Source organism: Mauremys reevesii, linkage group 1 (assembly GCF_016161935.1).
Source record: "Mauremys reevesii isolate NIE-2019 linkage group 1, ASM1616193v1, whole genome shotgun sequence".
Classification (NCBI taxonomy): domain Eukaryota; kingdom Metazoa; phylum Chordata; order Testudines; family Geoemydidae; genus Mauremys; species Mauremys reevesii.
Window position 1 is genome coordinate 203,989,398 of NC_052623.1, and position 22,105 is coordinate 204,011,502.

Sequence of the window (22,105 nt, forward strand, 5' to 3'; positions counted from 1 at the left end):
CCACCTGCTATTTTACAAGCACTCAGTTATCCATGTCATTAATGAAAATATTGACTAGTTCTGGACCCAGGACTGACCCCGGATGGACCCTAATGGATAAGCCCTCCCAGTTTGTCAGCAAACCATTGAGAACTGCTCTTTGAGTACCATCTTTCAACCTATTGTGCACCCACCTTATAGTAATTTCCCTGGTTTGATTATGGGAATGCCTTGTGGGACTGTATGAAAAGCATTTTGATGGCAACAAAAAAGAGCTCTATTGTGATTATTAACTAGTTATTCATGGGCTCTTTCTTTTCAGTATGAATACTAAGCTTTCTAGCCACAAGTCTCCAAGCACTTTACAAAGGGAAATCAGTATTATTGTCCTCATTTTGCAGATGGGGGAAACTGAGGGACAGAGCAGGGAAGGGACCTGCCCATGTTCACACAGCAGGTCAGTGGCAGACTGCCTCCCACCTCCCCTATACAAACCTGCTATGCCTGATCAGGACATCAGTCCATGCACTTCATATCCCATCTCCAGCTTTGCCCAGTAACTTACATTTCAGAGGAAGGCGGCCTCCTCTCCAGTCCCACCTCCCCAACTCAATGAGGTAGATGATGCTGGGGAAGTCCTTTCCGACCTCACAGGAAATGAACAGCTAGTACCTTGCAACACAAGACTTGATCATCACTATCTTAATGGGCCCAAGCCAATTTCTGCTTCTGCTGCTCTAATGACACTGAATTTTAGTAGAATCACTCCAACATTACCAAGTGTAGGGTTTAGCCTCATAATTATGAGTATAAATGACAAGACACTGAGCTGATATTTACCTGGAAGGAGAGGATAGACACCAAGCTGATGCCCAGGGACTTCTGTGAAGGTCTGACCATGAAAGTGAACCACGTGAATATCTTTTGACCCGCCCATATTCAACAAGTGCCATCGGACCAGTTCATCTTTATACATCCTCAGTCCTTGCAAGTGATATCTGATCCCATTAATGGCTGAAAAGAAAAATATTACAAGGGATAAAAAAAACTACAACCACACTCCAGCTGAGCGGCAATAAAGATGTCAACTAGAGTTGGACCAGAGGATACAGATTGGCTTTAGATCCAAATGTCCCCAAAGCCTATAGAATTTCACATCTGGTGTCCTGGTCCATGCCAATCTCTAGTGTCAACATATAACAAGCGAGAATGCTTTCTACCTTCCTGGTAGAAACATAATGAACAAAAGCCCCAGAAAATTTTGAACAGTCAAAAGTAGATAGTGTTGAAATGTATCTGTTTGAACGAGTTGAACATGAGGCCAGCTTGATTCATATTAGGTTTGTGAGCCAAACTAACCCCCTAAAGCCTATATTAGGGGGGGCCTACATTAAGTTGATTCCTCTTAAAGAGTCATTATCAAGTGTGTGTTGCAGCTCTGAAAATTTCAAGGGAAACCCCCCAAGGGTCCCTGCTGGCAGTGGAAAAAAAAGTCTAGAAAACATAAATCAAGTGTTAAGCAATACCCAAATGTCTGCCTGAAGGTACGTCCAGACTACCTGCCATATCGGCAGGTAGCGATTGATTTTTCGGGGATCAATATATCGTGTCTCATCTAGATGCGATATATCGATCTCCAAACGCGCTCCCGTCGACTCCGGAACTCCACCGGAGCGAGCGGCGGTAGCGGAGTCAACATGGGGAGCCGCGGACGTCGATCCCGTGCCATGAGGACCCGAGGTAAATTGATCTAAGATACTTCGACTTCAGCTACGCTATTCACATAGCTGAAGTTGCGTATCTTAGATCGATTCCCCCCCACATGTAGACCAGCCCTAGGACTGCAGACAGCCTAAAGCAATAGCTCTGAGAGGTGTGAACTACCCACTTCATCTGAATAGTGCACTGATTCTGAAATGTAAAAGTGATGATTTAAATGTCAACTTTGTTAACTATTTCACTACTGATCATTTTAGTGGAAACATCCAGCAAATGTGCTTATTCCAATCCCAAACTGCCTCTCATCTTCTCAGTTGGGGGATTTAATATTAAAATAAACTAACAGAGGTTCCTGTGTTGATTGCAATATTCATTATCATATTACATTCAGAAAAACTCCATTTTTCAAATTTAAATGGAAGTGCCACAGAATTCACAGCCTGCTGCACCTGAAGGCCAGAAAATTCAGAGACCAGGCCACAGGATTTAAGCACTGCTTGCTGTAGAGTACAGGGGGCTTGAATATAATGAGACAGACTCTATTAATGTCAACAGATCTGACTTATGCCTGACTTTAAGGACCACATTTTAAAAACGTGGCTTCCATTTTTGTGTACAATCACTTATTCACATGAATAATAGCACTAACCGGCCAAGTTTCCAAAAGAGGTCTCCCATTTAGGCACCTAAATGAAGTGATCAGATTTTCATAAGTGTGTATCACCCAACAGCTCTCATTGTTGTGAATGGGGGGAGCTGCTGGGTCCTGAGCTCTTTGGAATAATTGGCCACTTCTTTGGGTACGTAGGTGGGAACTGGACTCTTCTGAAAAGCCAGATTCTGTTGTGGGTGCCAAGCACATCTGAAAATCCACCCCCTATGCACAAACTCCCGTCTGTGCCAATTAGAGCTGGCTGAAACCTGGATGTTCTGTTTCATGGGGAATTTCACAATTTTTCTGAAACATAAAAATGTATTTTTTGTGGGAAATATAATTAAAACTGATGCAATTTTGCAAAAAATTTTGGTGTAATCAGATCAGCATTTTCAATTCAATTGAAAACTGTTTCAGTTGAAAATTTTCTACCAGCTCTCCTGAAAAAACAAACCACCAACAACCAACAGACAGACAGACAGGGCCTGTGCTATGCCTGGCTGAAAATTCTCTTGAAACTGCTTTTTGATGGAAAATTGATTGTTTTTAACTGAAATTCTCACAGAAAGGTTCCATGGAAAATTTCAACTTGTGTTGAAAAACTGAAGAATCGTGAGTTTATGGTTTTCAACCCAAAACTGAAAACTTCCTGTCCAAAACCTGAAAACTTAATTGGGGGGGGGACGACATTTTCTCTGGAAAATTTGAACAAAAACATTTTTTCTGTTTTTGTCAATATTTTCCAACCAGCTCTAGTCTATATTCATATTCTATTTTTATATGCACAAGGAATAGTGCAAAAAAAAAAAAAAGAGATGCATGCAAATGATGTATGCGCGCAAATAGACAAGTGCACCAAGAGAAGCTGGGGTGAGGTCTTTTTAACGCCTCCCTCTTCCCTCCCAACATGGATAACTGACAAAGGGAAACATTAGTACCATGGAATTTATGGTATTTTTGCACTTCTGAGGTCTTCTCACTGTAAGTCCTTTTGGAATGCTTATTGAAGTACCAGCTTTTCTCTTCATCAAAGACCATAAAAAGCAGGACAAACTCTTGGGTATCTATTGGCCTGTTGTTACTTGTACTGAGGGTTCCCTTTTGACAGATCAAGATTGGACCAATCAAGCCTGAGTGAATATCTTTCTCCTGGAAGGCAATAAATACAAATTACAAGTAAAAGGTAGGGTTTCCCAAAATACGTCATTAATAAAAATTTGCACATTCACAAGGGCTTTCATTTGAGGATTTTCCCTTACAACCAATTGACCAGGAACAGAAGTAAGACTTTATTAATTAATCACATCACATTGCAAACATGGGGGCTGGGCGAATCTCTCAGCTATGCTATATTCCTAACTAAGGGCCTGATCCAAACGTCTACTAAACTCAACAGAAGAACTTTGGATCAGGCCCTAAATTTGGGATAGAGGGCCAGATTCCACATTGCCTTGCGTAGTTACTGAACTCTATGCAAAGTGGCTACCAAATCAGAGTTCTCCACCCACTCATGCCAGTGGCAGCAATTTATATTTACTTTGCATAGGCATAAACGATTAGATGAGGAACAAGAGAGTGGCGAATCAGGCCCAAAAGAATAGGAAGCAAAGCCAGTATTTCAGCAACAAGACACAGTAGTTGTCATCCAGCAGATTGTAGCAGCCTTCTGCTTAGATTTCCTTACCGGGTTTACAGCAGAGTAATAGGCCCAGGACCTACAGGCTGCTCCAGGTTGTATAGGTCCAGACCGCTTGGTTGCAAACCATACGTAGGTATAAGTGTCATTTGGCTGAACTGCATCATCCTTTTTGAACCAGTCTGGAGACTCATCTTCATAACTTCTTCCCTCAGAGGATTTCTCATAGAAAAGCCCATGGGAATGGAGGGAATATGGTCTGGATGCCAGATTTTTAAAATGAACCTGGAAAATAAATACAGGCAGATTCTTGATTAGCAGATTTGGGCCTAAACCAACCCACCAGGCATAAAACACCCATGAACGGTGTAAAGTAAAAATTCAGGATTCAGATTTGGCTACTGATTATGGGCTAGATTGTGCCTGGTTGGAGGTGGGGAGTGTAACTCCTGACACATCTTTATGGGGTGCAGCAGACTCCACTGTGCACAGCTAGGAGTATGTGGGGAGCAGGGTAATGGCTCTGCCTACTCCCTGCCCCCTTTCCAGCATTGTTCCCAAGAGGGAACAAGTTGGTAGAAGCCCCTGCGTTCCTGTGAGAATCCCAATTCCAGGCAGGTCTACCCAGTGGTGAGCTGGCAAAAAATTAACAACCGGTTCCCTCCTCCTCACCCAACAAGGTGGTCGTGGCTCCCCACCGGGACTCCTGCCCCATCCAACCCCCCACATTCCTTGACGCCACACACCCCGGGACTCCTGCCCCATCCACCCCCCTTCCCTGTCCCCTGACTGCCCCCTGCCACCCCATCCAATCCCTCCTCTCATTCCTGATGGCCCCCCAGGACCTCTGCCCCCATCCAATCCCCCTGTTCCCTGCCCTCTTACCGCCCGACTCCTATCTGCCCCAACCCCTATCCACCTACCCCCGAACTCCCCTGCCCCCTTCCAACACCCCCTCCTTGCTCCCTGCCCCCGTACCACGCTGGAGGCCGGGCCAGGAGTGCTGGGCCAGGCGGGAGCCGCTTGGCCAGGGCTGCTCATCTGGGGGGTGCCTGGCCGGAGTCGGGGCCAGGCTGGAGCCACACTGCCCAGCCAGCCGGAGTCAGGGCCGGAGCCGAGCTGGGCCAGGACTGGGCCGTGCCGCCAGGACCAGAGCTGGGCCACGCCGCCGGGGCCAGGGTGCCGGGCTGGGGCCGCGCCGCCGGAGCCGGGGTGCTGGGCTGGGGCCGCGCCGCCGGGGCCGGGGCCGGGGCCAGAGGTGGGCCAAGCCGCCGGGGCCGGAGCCGTGCCGTGCCACCGGAGCCGATCCTGGACTGAGCTGTGCTGCCTGGCAGGAGCTGGGGCTGGGGCGCCCGGCCGGAGCCAGGGCCGTGCCATGCCACGCCACCGGGGCCAGAGCCGGGCCACACCACCGAGCCAGGACCGAAGACAGAGCCGGGGCCGGGGCACACCGCCTGGCCAAGGCCAGGGAGCTGGGCCGCGCCGCGCCGCCCATCCCCAGAAACCTCCTCGCTCCCCCCGCTACCTGCGCAAAGCCGCCCTTCTCAGCCCTCCCAGGCTTCCCGCGTTCAGGGGAGAATGCAGAGGTGACCTGGGGCTGGGGGCAGGGCGGAAAGCTGCTGGAGCTTTACCAGTTGTTAAATTTAAAAGCCCTTTTAGAATCAGTTGTCCCGCGTGGGACAACCGGTTCTAAAAGGGCTTCTAAATTTAACAACCGGTTCCCGCGAACCGGTGGGAACCAGCTCCAGCTCACCACTGGGTCTACCATGGGTTGCACAAGGGTGATAGGGAGTCTTTATTCTTTCCTACACCCTTGGGTGGCTGTGTTAGACAGGGCACAAGCTAGTTCTACAGTAATACCAGATCCCAGTGTATGTAATTCCCACTGGTGTCAATGGGAGTTTCTCTATTATGTATCTCCCTCATCCCAGAGGTGGACTGCCAGGGCAAGGAGCTGGTCTTTTCTCCCTCACTCAGAGGATGGAGTTCCAAGAGTAGGGTTGGCTTTTCTCTCCCCTTTTCTTGTTCCTGATTTTTATGTAACTCATCTGTTCCCTTATGTACTTGAGAGCCTGGTCAAAGAAGTTCGAGATAATGAACAGGTGGCTAATGGTTCGAATGGTGGTCCAGTGAGGCATTTCAGTACCAGGTTGAGGTCCCATGTTGGTGCAGGTTGTCGCAGGTCTGGGTAAACATTTCTGAGACCCCTGAGGAAGCGTGTTGTAGTTGGGTGTGCGAATGTCGAAGTTCCATCGATCTCTCTGTGAAATGCTGAAATGGCTGCAAGATGGAATCTGATTTAGCTAATCATTAAGCCAGTGCTTTTCAGCTCCAATAGGTATTCTATGATTAATGGTAGTGCTACTGAATGGCCCATCAAGTGTCTTCCTTGACACCAGGTGGAGAACCTCTTCCATTTTTAAGGTATGTATTTCTCATACTCAGTTTCCTGGTATTTAATAACACATTTGACTTGTTCCAAACAGGTTATTTTGTCATGGTGGAACCATTCAGAAGCCAGGCCTGTAGGTGAAGTATCTCCAGATTCAGGTGGAGAGTGTGACTGCTGTGTTGAGACAACAGATGCGATTGGCCCGGGAGAGCTCACGGGGCGCATATCGCCATGCATAACAGGTAAGGATACCATGCCTGCGTCAGCCATGTCGGGACTGTAAGGATAACTTTTGGCACTGTCTGCTCGTATCTTGCGTATCACGTGTGATATAACTGGTATTGTGGAATCACATACATGAGTTGTGCCTCCCATTTCATGAGGAAGGCATCCCCTAATGACTGTAGTCCGAGTCCTGCTCTTGAGCAAAACATTGCGTATTTGTAATTCGTTGGGGATGCAAACAGATCGATGGTGGGAGTTCCCCACCATTTGAAGATTGAACTCAGGACCTCTCCATTGATCTCCCATTCGTGATCCTGGGAGAAGTACTTGCTGAGCAAGTCTGTTGTCGCATTCGGACAGCCTGGCAGGTAACACGCTGAGATGTTTACATTGTGTAGTTTGCACCAATTCCAAAGTCTCACAGCTTCTGTGCATAAAGAATGTGAGCGAGCTCCTCCTTGCCTGTTGATGTAGAACATGCAGGCGATATTGTTGGTCATAATTCGAATGGATTTGTTCCGTATATGAGGTAGGAAGTGTCTGCAGGCATTGCAGACCGCTTGTAGCTCTAGCAAATTGATGTGCAGTGGAGTCTCTCCCAGAGACCATTTGCCTTGTATCGTGTGTTGACTCAAGTGAGCACCCCAGCCTATCAGTGAGGTATCTGTGGTGATCACTGTTGTCAGGGTTTTTGTTGAAAAGGGATACCTATACGGATATTTTGTGGCCTTGACCAGCATTGTAATAAGTTGAGGATATTTGGTGGAACTATGAGCCGTTTGTATAGGTTGTATTTGCATGGTACATATACCGTGCTTAGCCACCCTTGTAGACTTCGCATATGTAGTCTTGCATGTGGTACCATGAATGTCATGGCTGCCATGTGTCCTAGTAATTGTAGGACCGTGCAAGCCCAAATTTGAGGACTGACTTGTACCTCTGAAATGAGGTTCATGAGGTTTGTGCATCTGGTAAGGGGTAATGACGCCTTGGCTTCTATGGCGTTGAGGTGTGCCCCGATACAAGTCTAGTTGTTGGACTGGGTTTATGGTTGATTTCCATTCATTTATTTGTAGACCCAGCTCCCGGAATAGTGTGATAGTGGATTGGACTGCGTCCATTGTGTCTCGTAGAGTTGGGTCTTTGATAAGGCAATCGTCCAGGTAGGGGAAAATCATTTTCCCCTGTTTGCACAGATGAGCCGTTACCCCCATTAGAGTTTTGGATAAGACTCTTGGTGCCATGGATAGGCCGAATGGTAGTACTCCATATTGGAAGTGTTCTCGTCTACCGTGAATCTTAGACATTTCCTGTGAGCAGGATGAATGGTGATATGGAAATAAGCATCTTGGAGGTCGAGGGCTGAAAACTAGTCTCCCTGTTGCAGCACTGGGAGTATCGTACCCAATGTGACCATCTTGAATATTTGGGATCTGACAAACTTGCTGAGCTTCTGTAGATCCAGGATGGGTCTCCATCCCCTGCTCTTTTTCTGGGTCAGGAAGTAATGGGAGTAGAATCCCCTCCCTCTGAATTGTAGTGGTACTTGTTCCACAGCACCTAGTTGTAGAAGATGATTGACTTCTTGTCGTAGTAGGTGCTCTTGAGAAGGGTTCCTGAAAAGGGACAAGGTAGGGTAGAGGGGCAGGAGGTAAAGGAGATAATGTATCCTGACTTGATAACTTCCAACACCCATTGGGTCTGATGTTATGGTGGCCCAGATGTGATAAAAGGGCTGGAGTCGATGGCCAAAAATTGTGGATGGGTCAGGCGTGAGCACTGTTTCGTGAGGGAAGTCGTTCAGACCCTCAACCAACTTTTCAAAATTGCGATTTTTGAGATGCTGCCTGAGAAGTCAGCACCTGAGATTGAGGTGGTTGCCGGCTTTGTGATCACTGATGCTGGCGTTGTTGCCTGTTTAAGGAGTCTCTAGATCTCCTTTTCTTTGCAGGGGGGGTGTAAATCCCCAAAGTGCGGAGCGTGGACTGAGAGTCCTTCAGTGAATGAAGGATGTTGTCTCCTCTACTTTTGTCTGGAGTTCTTTTGGTATCCCCGAGGACGGAAGCCATGAGGCTCAGCACGTTACTGAGGCTGTGGCTGTTGTTCTGGCTGCTGTGTCTGCTGTGTCCAATGCAGCCTGAAGGGCTGTTTTGGATCTGAATTGGCCCTCGGTGACGATGGCCTGGAATTGTGTATTTTTCCTCTGGTAGCTCAGAGGTGAACTGGGCAAATTTCCCATAGTTGTCGTAGTTGTATTTGGCCAGTAGTGCAGAATAACTGGCCACCTGAAACTGAAGGGCACTGGAGGAATATACCTTGCATCCAAACAAGTCAAGTATTTTGTGGTTTTTGTCATGAGGTCTAACCTTGAATTGTGGCTGTTTGTTACAGTGATTTACTGCCTCGACAACTAGGGAGTTGGGAGACGGGTGCGCAAATAGAAAGTCTGCCCCCTTGGATGGTACGTAATATTGTCTATCCACTCTTTTGCAGGTGGGTGGAATAGAGGCAGGCGACTGCCAGCCTGTCTCCGCAGGATCCAAGAGGGCCTCGTTGATGGGAAGGGTAATCTTGGAGGTAGATGCGGGTTGCAGTATTTGTACCAGCTTGTGCCCATTTATCTTTATCTCCTCTAGCGGGATGTCTTGGCTTTGCGCGACTCTCTCAAACAGCTCTTGAAACTGTTTAAAATCATCCACTGAGGTTTGCGGTGGGGGCATAAACACCTCATCTGTGGAGAAGGATGAATTGTGCACAGGAGATGTATCATGGTCTGTGCTGGCTCTGTGTCCTCTCTCCCTTCCTGTGTCTCCAAGGGTTGTGATGTGGAGATGCTGGGTTAGAGCGCAGTTCACCTCTAGAATGCTGACCCCTATATGCACTCCAGGGTTCCCAATGCACTCATTGCATTGGGAAAGCCATAGGAGAGTACATCTATGGAGGTCCGCACCATGATTGGTTCATCTGGTGTTTAGGACCCATGTGGCTCTACATTGGTTGGTGGGCCTTAGGTGAGGAGTGATGTGGAGATAGGGGGTATTTTCCCCTGAATCTCCTCCTTCTCATCACTGGAGAACCGTGCCATGTCTTGTGGGCTGTGATCTCCTCTGGAGCCTGTGGGGGAGCCCTCCGCACTGAATGAGTGAATGTGGTGCCAACGAGATTTCTAAGTCTCTCTGGTGCAGCAGAGATGGTGCAGGTGCCCGTTTCTGAATAGTCAGTGCCGGAGGTGCTTTCTCTTTTGTTGATGGAGTCGGTGCCAACCAGTGTTGTTGTTTGGCCAGTGCCCTCGGTGCTGACTTGGTAGTGTCTACCAGTGCCAACTGATTTGTCGGTGCCAGGGGTGGAGGCGTGGTGCCTCAGACACTCGGTGCCAAGTCCCGTACCGGTAAGCTCGGTGCTATGGAGGAGGCACGTTTTTGTCGGTGCCTCGACTCCATTTCTCTTGCTCAGACCTCGGCAGTGCCAGAGGTGCCTGAAGTGTTATAGGTGCTCACCCAAGAGTAAGATGGCATCAGGGGCAGCATCCTGGCAGGAGACCACCTCTGTTTTCGCAGACCTCTCTGCGGAGACGTTTGAGGCCGCTTTTTTGGTTTTTCAGAGGGTAGGTCTCCTTTTCCATCTTGAGAAGTGCCCAGAGAGTCTGTTTGCTTGTCCTCCTCAGGCTGGAGGGACTTCTCCATCAGGATCATTTTAAGCTGGAGATCCCTGTCCCGCTGGGCTCTGGCTTTCAGGTTGTTGCAGTGGGAATATTTCTGGGGAATATGCCCCTCACCCAGACAGCGTATGCATGAAGAGTGTCCATCTGAAACGGGCATGGCATAATGGCAGAAGCCATCGTTTGAAGCCTGGAGACCCCAACATTTTAACTAGTAACCATCCCTTAAGGGTGTGTGTGTGGGGTGTTGTCTAACGAACTAACAAGACATTTGTTTTTGTTTTATTAACACTAACTCTCTCTCTAACAGCTTATCTAAATATGTATAAAAAAACTATTTCTTAACGTTTTTTAGGGAGAAGTGCTAACACTGCCCCTTTGCTCCATTTTCAGCAGAAGACGGTTAAGAAGGAACTGGAGGGCTCGGTTCGTGTGCATGCTACACACAGCATCAATGGTGCCACAAGACACCTACTGCACACCCGCGACCCACACGGACACTGCTACCATACATCTCCAATCGATGGCGCTGGGACACACCGTCACTTAAAGTGGAATACCCACAGGGACACTACTCAAAGAACTATCCCAGTGGTTCTCAAACTTTTGTACTGGTGACCCCTTTCAGACAGCAAGCGTATGAGTGCGACCCCCCTTATAAAGTAAAAACACCTTTTTTTATATTTAACACTATTATAAATGCTGGGAGCAAAGTGGGGTTTGAGATGGAGGCTGACAGCTCGCGACCCTCCACGTAATAACCTCACAACCCCCTGAGGGGTCACAACCCCCAGTTTGAGAACTCCTGAACTACCCTGTTTCATTCAGTCCATCCCACGGGGGGTCAACACCTTCCTTATAGTAAATATTCTAATACATTGCCTAGTTTTAAGTCCCAAGCAATGGAGACCGCTTCTCATGGGGAAGACTATTCTACTGCCTCAAAGAGCTCATTCACTTGAGTGGCTACAACTTGAGCTAAAGCTCCATAGCTGGCTGAGTGTGTGGAGGGACTGTAACAACTCCTGTCCTCTGAGAATTGGCTCAGAGGGGGAACCTATAACACATACTGACCAGCGAGTTACATTTACACTAGAACTGCTCAACATTTTACATCACAATATTTTTAAGACAAAAAAGGACTTTTCAGACAAATGTAAAAATTTTCATTTTTATCTAAAGTTTTAGGTTTTTCATTGAAAAACTTTTTTCAGTAAAGAATTCATGTTTCAGTTGAGTTTTGGGGAAAATTTTCAGTTTTCAAACAGCAAACTTTTGTAGAACTAAAAACTGTTTTTGAAAAATCTCTCCCCCCCCACCACTTTTTGGTTTTGTGTTAAAACACAAAGCTTTTTTGGGTGGGAAGTTAGAAAAAAATGAATTTTACAAGTCTAACATCAGTACCGGGCAAATTAGTCGAAACAATAGTTAAGAATAAAATTGTCAGACACATAGAAAAACAAACTGTTGAGCAATAGTCAACATGGTTTCTGTAAAAGGAAATCGTGTCTTACTAATCTATTAGAGTTCTTTGAAGGGGTCAACAAACATGTGGACAAGGGGGATCCAGTGGATATAGTGTACTTAGATTTCCAGAAAGCCTGTGACAAGGTCCCTCACCAAAGGCTCTTACGTAAATTAAGCTATCATGGGATAAAAGGGAAGGTCCTTTCATGGATTGAGAACTGGTTAAAAGACAGGGAGCAAAGGGTAGGAATTAATGGTAAATTCTCAGAATGGAGAGGGGTAACTACTGGTGTTCCCCAAGGGTCAGTCCTAGGACCAATCCTATTCAACTTATCCATAAATGATCTGGAGAAAGGAGTAAACAGTGCGGTGGCAAAGTTTGCAGATGGTACTAACTGCTCAAGATAGTTAAGACCAAAGCAGACTGTGAAGAACTTCAAAAAGATCTCACAAAACTAAGTGATTGGGCAACAAAATGGCAAATGAAATTTAATGTGGATAAATGTAAAGTAATGCACACTGGAAAAAATAACCCCAACTATACATACAATATCATGGGGGCTAATTTAGCTACAACGAGTCAGGAAAAAGATCTTGGAGTCATCATGGATAGTTCTCTAAAGATGTCCACGCGGTGTGCAGAGGCGGTCAAAAAAGCAAACAGGATGTTAGGAATAATTAAAAAGGAGATAGAGAATAAGACTGAGAATATATTATTGCCCTTATATAAATCCATGATACTCCCACATCTCGAATACTGCATACAGATGTGGTCTCCTCACCTCAAAAAAGATATGCTGGCACTAGAAAAGGTTCAGAAAAGGGCAACTAAAATGATTAGGGGTTTGGAGAGGGTCCCATATGAGGAAAGATTAAAGAGGCTAGGACTCTTCAGCTTGGAAAAGAGGAGACTAAGGGGGGATATGATAGAGGTATATAAAATCATGAGTGATGTTGAGAAAGTGGATAAGGAAAAGTTATTTACTTATTCCCATAATACAAGAACTAGGGGCCACCAAATGAAATTAATAGGCAGTAGGTTTAAAACAAATAAAAGGAAGTTCTTCTTCACGCAGCACACAGTCAACTTGTGGAACTCCTTATCTGAGGAGGTTGTGAAGGCTAGGACTATAACAGCGTTTAAGAGAGAACTGGATAAATTCATGGTGGTTAAGTCCATAAATGGCTATTAGCCAGGATGGGTAAGGAATGGTGTCCCTAGCCTCTATTTGTCAGAGGATGGACATGGATGGCAGGAGAGAGATCACTTGATCATTGCCTGTTAGGTTCACTCCCTGTGGGGCACCTGGCATTGGCCACTGTTGGTAGACAGATGCTGGGCTAGATGGATATTTGGTCTGACCCAGTATGGCTGTTCTTATGTTCTTACAAGATGTCCCACCAAAAATGACTGATATTTTTCAACCAGTTCTAGCTCAGTCCCTTCAGATCCTTGTAAGAAACCTTCATGCACCAAACACCTGAAGCCTTGACTTACTTGGATGACATCATCTACCTCAGCCCTGATAACAGGACCCAGGATACCCAGGTGTTCTTCATACTCCCCTTCGGGCTCCCGAGTTGTAAAGGTACTATCCACATAGCTTTGGAAAATAACTTTTTTGTATATGGTGTTGCCCCCATCATGGCTGGTTCTGTCATTCCTCATTGTGCTGAGGGGAACATAATGAAATTAGAAAAATTATGGAATTAGAACATAATGGAACATAAACATCATGGAATTAGAAAAATTAGAAGGGGTCGTGGCCCAGCCTCCACCTCCTATCTGCCCCCCCCTCCGGGACTCCTGCCCCATCCAACACCACCCCCCCATTCCCTGACGGCCCCTCTGGGACCCCTGCCCCATCCACACACACCCTGTCCCGTGACTGCCCCTGGACCCCTGTCATCCCATTCAACCTCTCCTCTCATTCCTGACGTGCCCTCCCCCACCCGGGACTGTTGCCCCATCCGACCATCCCTTCTCCCTGTCCCCTGACTGCCCCCAGGACCCCTGCCCCCACTCAATCCCTGTTCCCCCCGACCACCATCCACACCCCCAGCCCCTGAGCACCACCCCGAACTCCCCTGCCCTCTATCCAACCCCTCCGCACCCTGCCCCTTACCGCACTGCCTGGAACACTGGTGGCTGGCAGTGCTACAGCCGTGCCACCCTGCTGGAGCCGGGCCATGCCGCTGCCGCCGCCACCACCACGCAGCACAGAGCACAGGGTCAGGCTGGGCTCTGTAGCTGCACTGCCCCAGGAGCTTGCAGTCCTGCTGCCCAGAGCATTGCGCCAGTGGTGAAGCGAGCGAGCTGAGGCTGCGGGGGAGGGGGGGGATAGTAGAGGAGGGGGCGAGCCTCCCAGGCCAGGAGCTTGAGGGTCAGGCAGGACAGTCCCGCGGGCTAGATGTGGCCCACGGGCTGTAGTTTGCCCACCCCTGGGCTAGACCAAAGGCCCTGGGATGACCGCTTCCTCATGTGGCTCTGAATTATAGCTGATAACTAATTACATCCTTTATTCCCATTAGCTCTCCAGTGCTGATACATCTGTGGGAGAGGGAGCTGGATTCTTATTGCCTCACCAAAACTCTAAGTGCTGATTCAGTTTTTTATGGATGTAGGTTCTATTCTCAACTCTTCCAAAGACTCAGGGACAGATCCTCAGCTGGGGGAAGTTGTCACAGCACCATTGACTTCAGTGGTGCTATGGTCATTTATATCAGCAGCTGAGTATCTGCCCCACAAACGGCAAATCATTTCAATATTTGAGCTTCAGGATTTTTACACATGGAGAACTCAGAGCCCTCTGGGCACTCTTGCAAATACAAATAATGAAGGTGGAACTGAAGCAGGGGTCTGCATGGGGAAAGTTGGGAAGGGGGAAATAGACAAGTTTGTCAAAGAACCTGGAAATACAATTTGAAAAATACACAATTCGGAGACTGAATTTGCTCCTGTCCTAAATCACCCAAAAATGAAAATTCAGGCTGTGCAAATATTTTTGTGGGTAGCAATTTTAGAATAAAAAGGCAGATTTTGCACAGAAATATGCAATCACTGGTAATTTTGCATGGTTTGATTTAAGTGTTGATGTTCATCACAGTGAAATTTCAAATTTCTAACAGGTTGAATTTCTCTCTCGGAAAAACTGGATTACAAATTCTCGTTGGGAGATAAAGCCACTTTTTTCAAATCAAAACAAAATGTGAACATCTCAAATTTGGGGTTCATGCGCGATGGTCCAATCAACTCTTGATCTCTGCTAAGACTAATAACAAGGGGGTTAATTAGAATCATCTATGGTGGTGGTGGTGTTTTGCATGATGTGGATACTTATCTGCTGGGAACTAGACTGGGAGCCAAACAACTCATTTTGTACTGGAGATTGAATAAAACTTCAGGTGGTGGGAACTATAAGGCTGGAATTTTCAGTGGGGCCAAGCTCCCAGCTCCATCAGGTCACTTTGAAAAATCTCCACCTAAGTCCCTACCTGCCCAAGCTGGATTCAAATTGGCAACCTATAGGCTCTCTCTTGACTGAGTTCCAAACCATCCCATCCACATATACTTAGATACCAAGCTGAGGTATTGACATGGGCCTCATTACTGTAGCATCTGAGCACCTCCCAATCGTCAATGCATTTATCCCCACAAAAGAACCTGTGAGGTAGGAAAGGGCTTTATCTCCATTTTACAGAAGGGGAACTGAGGCACAGAGAGACTAAGTAACTTGCCCAAGTTCACACACGAAGTCTCTGGCAGAGCAGGGAGTTAAATCCAGGTCTCCTAAATTTCAGGCTAGTGCCCTAAAGCTCTGGTCCATCCTTTCCTCCTCTTCACCTACTGCATTATAGACTGTTAAATTGAACAGCATTTGTGTGATTAAGAAATCCTATAACCCTTCAACAACAGTAGCTTTGCTGTGGGACAGCTATCTGAATCAATGGCCTGGTATTTAGCAACAGGGTGTGAGGCAAGATAGAGGAAGCATTTGGCCCAACCTTTTCTTTAATCCTGCATAGTCCCAGAAGACCTCTTCGGCTGCGATGTAGTATCTCCTCATGTTCCCTCTGCTGCGTAGATAATGCACAGCAATGTCATCAGGGTTACGGACATTATTAATGTTGAATCTGGGGTCCTTTGTGTATGGATCATCGAATTCTACGTATGCATATGAATATGGGTAATCTGCAATTTCCTCACTGTCAGAGCCTCCTGGAACATACTCCTTGTAGTCCCCATTCCCACTGGGAAGCCCTATGATGACTGGCTTAAACTGTCTTGGGGTCAGCGTGTAGTTAGACCTGCTTGGCAAAACTGGGAGGTTGGCCTCGCTGGGCAATGCTGTATTGTTGGCCTCACAGAGGGACACTGTGTGGTTGGCCTCACTGGACAATAATGTGCAGTTTTGCTCTCCAGGTATCTTTGGGGGTCTCACACCTCTGGGTGTCAATGAGAGACTACTATACTTTACATTATCCTTTTTCCTCCTTCGGGTCTTGATGAGAATCACAGATGTACTCAAGGTGCCATTCACATTTCTCTTCTCCCCTTTCAGAGTTGGATGCTTGCTGCTTACATTCCAATGACCCTTTGTAAACTGTGAGTAGCCTTTGAATTTCCCTTGCTTCTTCTTCAGGGATACACTCTCTCTTGTAGGCATTGTAGCATTTCTGGAACGATTCTGTAACTCATCAGTAGCCTGAGCTGAATTTGTCTCCATCCCATAACTCTCCTTCCCAGAGGCCAAATTCCTGTTCTCATTCATAATTTTAGATGAAGACTTGATATCCCTTGGCGACAGCTTTCCAAGCATGTCCTTTGCCACCACTGGACTGCTAGTAGCAATTAAGATATCCGATGCATAATCTAGAGTAAAATTTCTTTCTTGTTTATCTTTGGGTAGTTCTAAGTCAGAGAGATTGAACATGTTTAACTGTTCGTTTTCTGCTCTGTGTCCCACAGCAAAAGGTAAGTATTCTGCATGTTTGGGAAATTGAGCATTTACTTTCTTGGTTTCCTTCTCCTCTTCCTCCTCCACGTCCTGGTCTTCAACATATTCATTTGGAAGTTGGTCAGTCCCTAACATATCTGAACTGGAGATATTCTCTGCATGGTGAGCAAAAAGAGGTGCTCTGTCTGAACTGGTGTTTCCAAGAGAGGAAAGACTTTTATTTTGCTGTATACGATCGAAGAGGGCTTGCATCTTTTTAATGGCATAAAACTTAGTCTTCAGCAGGTCTCGCCTTTCCCTCTTTCTACTGAAATTGTATTCTCCTCCTGAACTTTCCTCTTGAGGTTCCTCTGAATAGAGTGTTGCAAAGGAGGATTTCATGCTGTCCCCTCTGTCAGATAACAGTTCTGCTGCATCTTTTGTGTGGGCTTCTTCCCTGGTCCTCAGTAGTTCACCTGCAAGTGTTTTCTCGTAATTTCTTGACATCTGACTCTGATTTGCTTCATAGTCACTTTGGTTTCCAGCTTCAGATGCCAAGTCAGGACTTACTGCTGTTGTGGTGACTGGAAGTGAATGTTCTTCTGCTGCCACTGTGCAATTTTTATGGAGGCACCCAGCCTCAGTTGGGAGAGGAGCAGTGCTTTGTGTTTCCAAGAGCTCATCAGTGTCCAAGGTATCACTGTTCTTCATGAATGGCAGATCTGAGCCAGCAGCCACATCAGCACTCTTAGTGATGGTGCCAAAGTACTCATCTATGGCCAGAGCAGTAAGATTCTGCATTTCTTCCTGGACCATTGATTTATTCCCAAATGTCCGAAGTCCCAAACTTGAGGCCAGAAAATCTTGATAATCAAAATCATCAGAAGACTGCTGGTTTTTTTCTGATGTTTCTTCTGTTTCTCCTCCAGTTTGGAGTGAGGTTACAGGCACATTTTTTAAAGTCTTCTCAGAGGAGAAATGTACGATTTTGTAGGAGTCCTCCTCATCAGAATAATAATCTACATCTTTTTCACAGTTGGCATCTCTAAACCTCAGCCTCATGCCATGACTCATCTCAGGGGAACCCCAGGATGCAAAAAGCCACGTACCTGCAATTGGGAAAAAAAAAGTGTAATACATATTATTTGTAGATCTTGACCCCCACCTATCACGTCCCATCTAGATTGTAAACTCTCTAGGTCAGGGGCGGTCTTCTGTGTTATTAGTCTGTACAGCACCCCACAATATTGCTCTGGTCCTTGATTGGGGTTCCTAGGCATAACCGTAGCAATAAATCATGAATACTAAATACAAATGACCCATAAAGCTCAGAGACAGATCTGGATCTCAACTTCCTTAAAGTTTAGGGTCATTTGGTTTCCGGTGTTTGGTACAACCCATGATAGAAAGGGAGATGAGAAACCAAAACTAGATGGAAACGAGAGGTCAGTTGTGAAGTTTAGATAGGGATCCAAACTTTGCAAAGTTTGAACTGGGAGTTTGGGTTATATTTCTTGAGTTATGTGTATAAACCTATGGATGAGAGAATACTGATCGTGATAAAAATCCTCACAGGCATTTTAAACCATTGCAAAATCAGATAGGTTACAATAATTTAAAACCCTCGGGAGGGTGAAGGTCTTTAATAGGATAATGAAATTCCACATTTGGACCTCTAGATTGGCCTACATGAGAATAAATGGGCACAATGCACCAATTGACTCCAGCCTCTTTGCATTTCATGGCATGTCCCGAAATAAAACACAGAAGAGATGGACAAAAATGGCTTTTTCCTGAAAAAGATGCCAGATGTAATTTTCTACCTCCTCTATATTTTAAGTGACATAAAATTGCATTGCTTTCCTTACATTATTTCCAAAGTCACCAACAATGAACACATTTTACAAGAACTGGAAAAGAAGGTCTAGAGAGGGAAGGAGGCGATCACATACTAAGACCAAACAATAATGACGGAGAACTACAAAAGTACGACTTTGGAGATTTCTGTTAAGTCTGATGGAGGTTTACAGCTTCAAGTAAACATTTTCCTTTAAAAAAATAACCATAATGCATAATTAGCCTGTGGAATTCACTGCCAGAAGGTATCACTAGAGCCAAGAAGTTAGTAGGATTTAGAGAACTAGCCATTTATATGGACAAGGAGAATATTCACAGGTACTTTAAACAGGATAAATAATTAAGGGATCTAAACCCTTCTACTTCAAGGCATCAAGCCTTCTGGTTTAGATGTGGACATTTTTCCATTTCTATAGATTTTTACAGAGAACTTCAATACCGTGCCTCACATGACAGTTATACAACTAGTCCCACAGTAAGGACTTTTTTGGGGAGTGCTCAAGAGCAGAAGAGAATCATCAGTAAGTATAGCATATGCAACAGCACTGCTGTGTCACATGCTGCCAGCATACATATACCCCATGTGTATCAACCACTCTTGCTGTAATCTAGGCAAAGATTTAGATGGGCTGAAATTTTGTATGCAATTTATACAAAGCTTTTCTATATTTATGAGTCCTTATGGACTCTAGCTACGAAATCTTTTAGCAGATCATTAAACAAATACAGCAGTCTTGCCACTTACCAGCGTTGTCCATTTCTACAGTGACCGATTCTCCACTCATGGGAAAAAGATTCAGTACATCTTCATATTTCCCCCGAGTCAAAAAAGTGTGACCAGAAAAGCGTATGGACACTACCTCATCCTGGGTGCCAATACTGGAGATGTGCCACTGCACAATTTCGTCATGGCAAAAGCTAGGGATTTCAGTTCTGTCAGACATGTAGCCATTTATTGCTAAAACAAAGAACAAGATATGATGTTACTGCACCTTAAAACTTCATGGGCATGCAAGACGGTAAGCTAAATTCATGCCTTCAGTGGACGGACATCAGGGATGGAACTGACACATCTTTGTATCCAGACGGAAAGATTATTGGCACTCTAATGAAACTGGGCTGCAATCCAGTCACCTTCATCTGAAGGGACACCATTAGGTTTAAAAAAAATCACATATTAAAATAACATGCCCTTACCTCTGTTCCTAGTCACCCTATATTGGATTCAGGGTGAAAGAATTCAAATATATATATTTTTAAATGGTTTATTTTGTACATTTCTCTCAGCTAGCTAGCCCTGAAAATAGACTACGAGTCAATTTCACTTGTGTTCACTTTTCTGCATTACTCACTGTGTAACACAGGCCTGTGGGTGACCTGGGCCGGGTACAGTGGGGAGGGCGAGAAATGGGCTCCCAGTGCTTGTGCAATCATAGTCACCAGCTATTGTGGGAGGGCATATGCCTTCAGGACATATGCAAACTAGAGTCAAACACTGGAGGGAACCCCAGAGGTAGGGTGACCAGATGTCCCGATTTTATAGGGACAGTCCTGATATTTGGGGATTTTTCTTACATAGGCTCCTATTACCCCCCCCCCCCCCTCCGGACCCGATTTTTCACACTTGCTGTCTGGTCACCCTACCCAGAGGCTAGCGTTGCATCAGCAGTTTCTCTGGCTGCTCTGCTATCCTGTGTTACTGGACCACATGTTCCCTTCTGATTCCCTTGTGCTGTGGCTCTGGGGATTATTCCGGTTTGCAAATTAAAATTTTTTAAAACATTGCAAATAAAAAATGGGTCGAATAGGCTCGCCATTATTTAACATTGGTCGGTGGTGTGCATGGTGGGTGGTGTGCCTAGCGTCGATTTCTGGAGCTGTGTTCTCCTATAGCTATTCTCCGCCATCCTCCGCCTTCCCGAACTCCTCCGCCCCTGCTCGTGGGGGCAAGATCTCGTGAGAATGGGAGTGGTCCTGTGGTTTCGCGGGTGGTGCTGGGGGTCTGGCTTCTTTCCTGGCAGCCAAGCATTTTTTTCCTTTTTTTGCAGCCTTTTTGGCAGATGCCCCTGGCAGCATGGCATGCATGAACTTTGCGCAATCATGGAGCTTTTTTGTGTACTGTACTAGATGCATGCTCATGCCTACGTGATGTCATGCATATGCGATGCAGCAGTTTGCAGAAGCATGCATTTTGCTTTTGCATGACAGCCATTACTATTGCACCATCCATTGCACCTCCAAACCCTTGCAACCATAAATGAGTCCTTTTGAGTCCTGCTGCTAGTGCCCCTAGCCCATGCAGCTAGGCGCCCAGCCAAGATCAGCCAGCCAATAATTGCACCATCCATTTTTACCACCCCATGCTGTCATGATAAAGTTTAGCCATGATTCCCTGCCAAGTGCCAAAAGCAGGGAAGGACTGCGAAAAAAGCTGCCTCCTGAGTCAATCCCTCCTAAATAAAAAATCTTAAAATAGGCAAAAATACTACAGTGCTGCAGAGTAATATAACCAGACCAGAACCAGAAGTCAATCTGAACAGAGAGCCAGCTCTGTATATGATCAGAGAAATAATCACAGGTTATGATCTGTACTGCCTGTCAGCCTTGTTCTTCCGTGATCCCCCACCTTCCCCAGCCTTTCTTCCCCTTCCCCTGTTTGTGTTGTTGTGTGATGAAGGAATAAGACAATGAATACTTGTTAATTGTGATGACAAGCAAGTATGCCAGCAGCTGCTATGATAGTCCAGACAGGACCCAGACAGGCAGTGGAGAGAAGCCCAGCCAGAGACCAGTGTGCCAGTCCAGGGCACTATTTTTTCACATGAAGGGTGGGTGGGGGCTTTTGGCTGGGCTGATGGGCAGGGAGTGATGAATATGAGCCATATGGTTGCCCCCCCATCCACCATAAAAATTTTAAAAACCAAGGATGATGATGGATGGAAAGGATGGATTTTATTGATGTACCATCTGAGGAGGCTGATGGATGAGATTTGATCATCTGATGCTGGAGATGAATTGCATGGCCGGGGAGCAAGGGAGTGTGGGTGTTGAGTGCTGCACTTGCGTCTATCTGCATCATTCATTAAAGATAGGTAACATGTAAAAGAATAGAAGAAGAAGAGAGTTTACCTTTCGGCTTGGGGGTGGGTGGGGGTGGGTGGGTAGATTGCCCAACCTGCTGGGACTGGGTGACCTGACACCCACTTGGACCTGAGCATTTGTGAGATCAGCCACTTGGAGGAGTGGTTTGAGACTGGAGCCAGAGGAACTGTGGGAGTCCTCCAGTCATCATCCATCCTTTGATTCAGCACTCTCTTTTGCGCTCTTGCTTCGCGCGCTGTGCGCTGCTGTCGCTGCTGTCTGTCTGAGGTCTTTAAATGGCGATTCTCTGAATTTCATCTTCTTTACGGATCTCTCTGTAGACGGAGCTGGACTGCCCCTACAGCCTTTGCCTGCCCGCCAGGCATTTCCATTTGGTCTTTTTTTTTTTTCTTTTTCTTTTTATTCGCGCCATGGGGAGCTCTGCTGATGGAGCTGCGGCAAAAAAAAAAAATTCAAAAAAAGCAAAGCCCTTTCTCCC

The 22,105-nt window shown here is 46.2% G+C and overlaps 1 protein-coding gene across 3 annotated transcripts in view; it reads right to left on the reverse strand.

Annotated features, from left to right (window-relative positions):
• LOC120399365 (coagulation factor V-like) overlaps positions 1-22,105 on the reverse strand; it is a 69,565-nt gene that overhangs the window by 15,489 nt on the left and 31,971 nt on the right. For all 3 annotated transcript variants that reach the window (XM_039527554.1, XM_039527562.1, XM_039527572.1), the window contains exons 13-18: positions 19,271-19,483; positions 15,737-17,777; positions 13,230-13,404; positions 4,038-4,274; positions 3,292-3,502; positions 820-993 (exon numbers count right to left, since the gene is read on the reverse strand). In XM_039527554.1, coding sequence (XP_039383488.1) covers positions 820-993; positions 3,292-3,502; positions 4,038-4,274; positions 13,230-13,404; positions 15,737-17,777; positions 19,271-19,483 — 3,051 coding nt within the window. The remainder of the gene's footprint in view (positions 1-819; positions 994-3,291; positions 3,503-4,037; positions 4,275-13,229; positions 13,405-15,736; positions 17,778-19,270; positions 19,484-22,105) is intronic.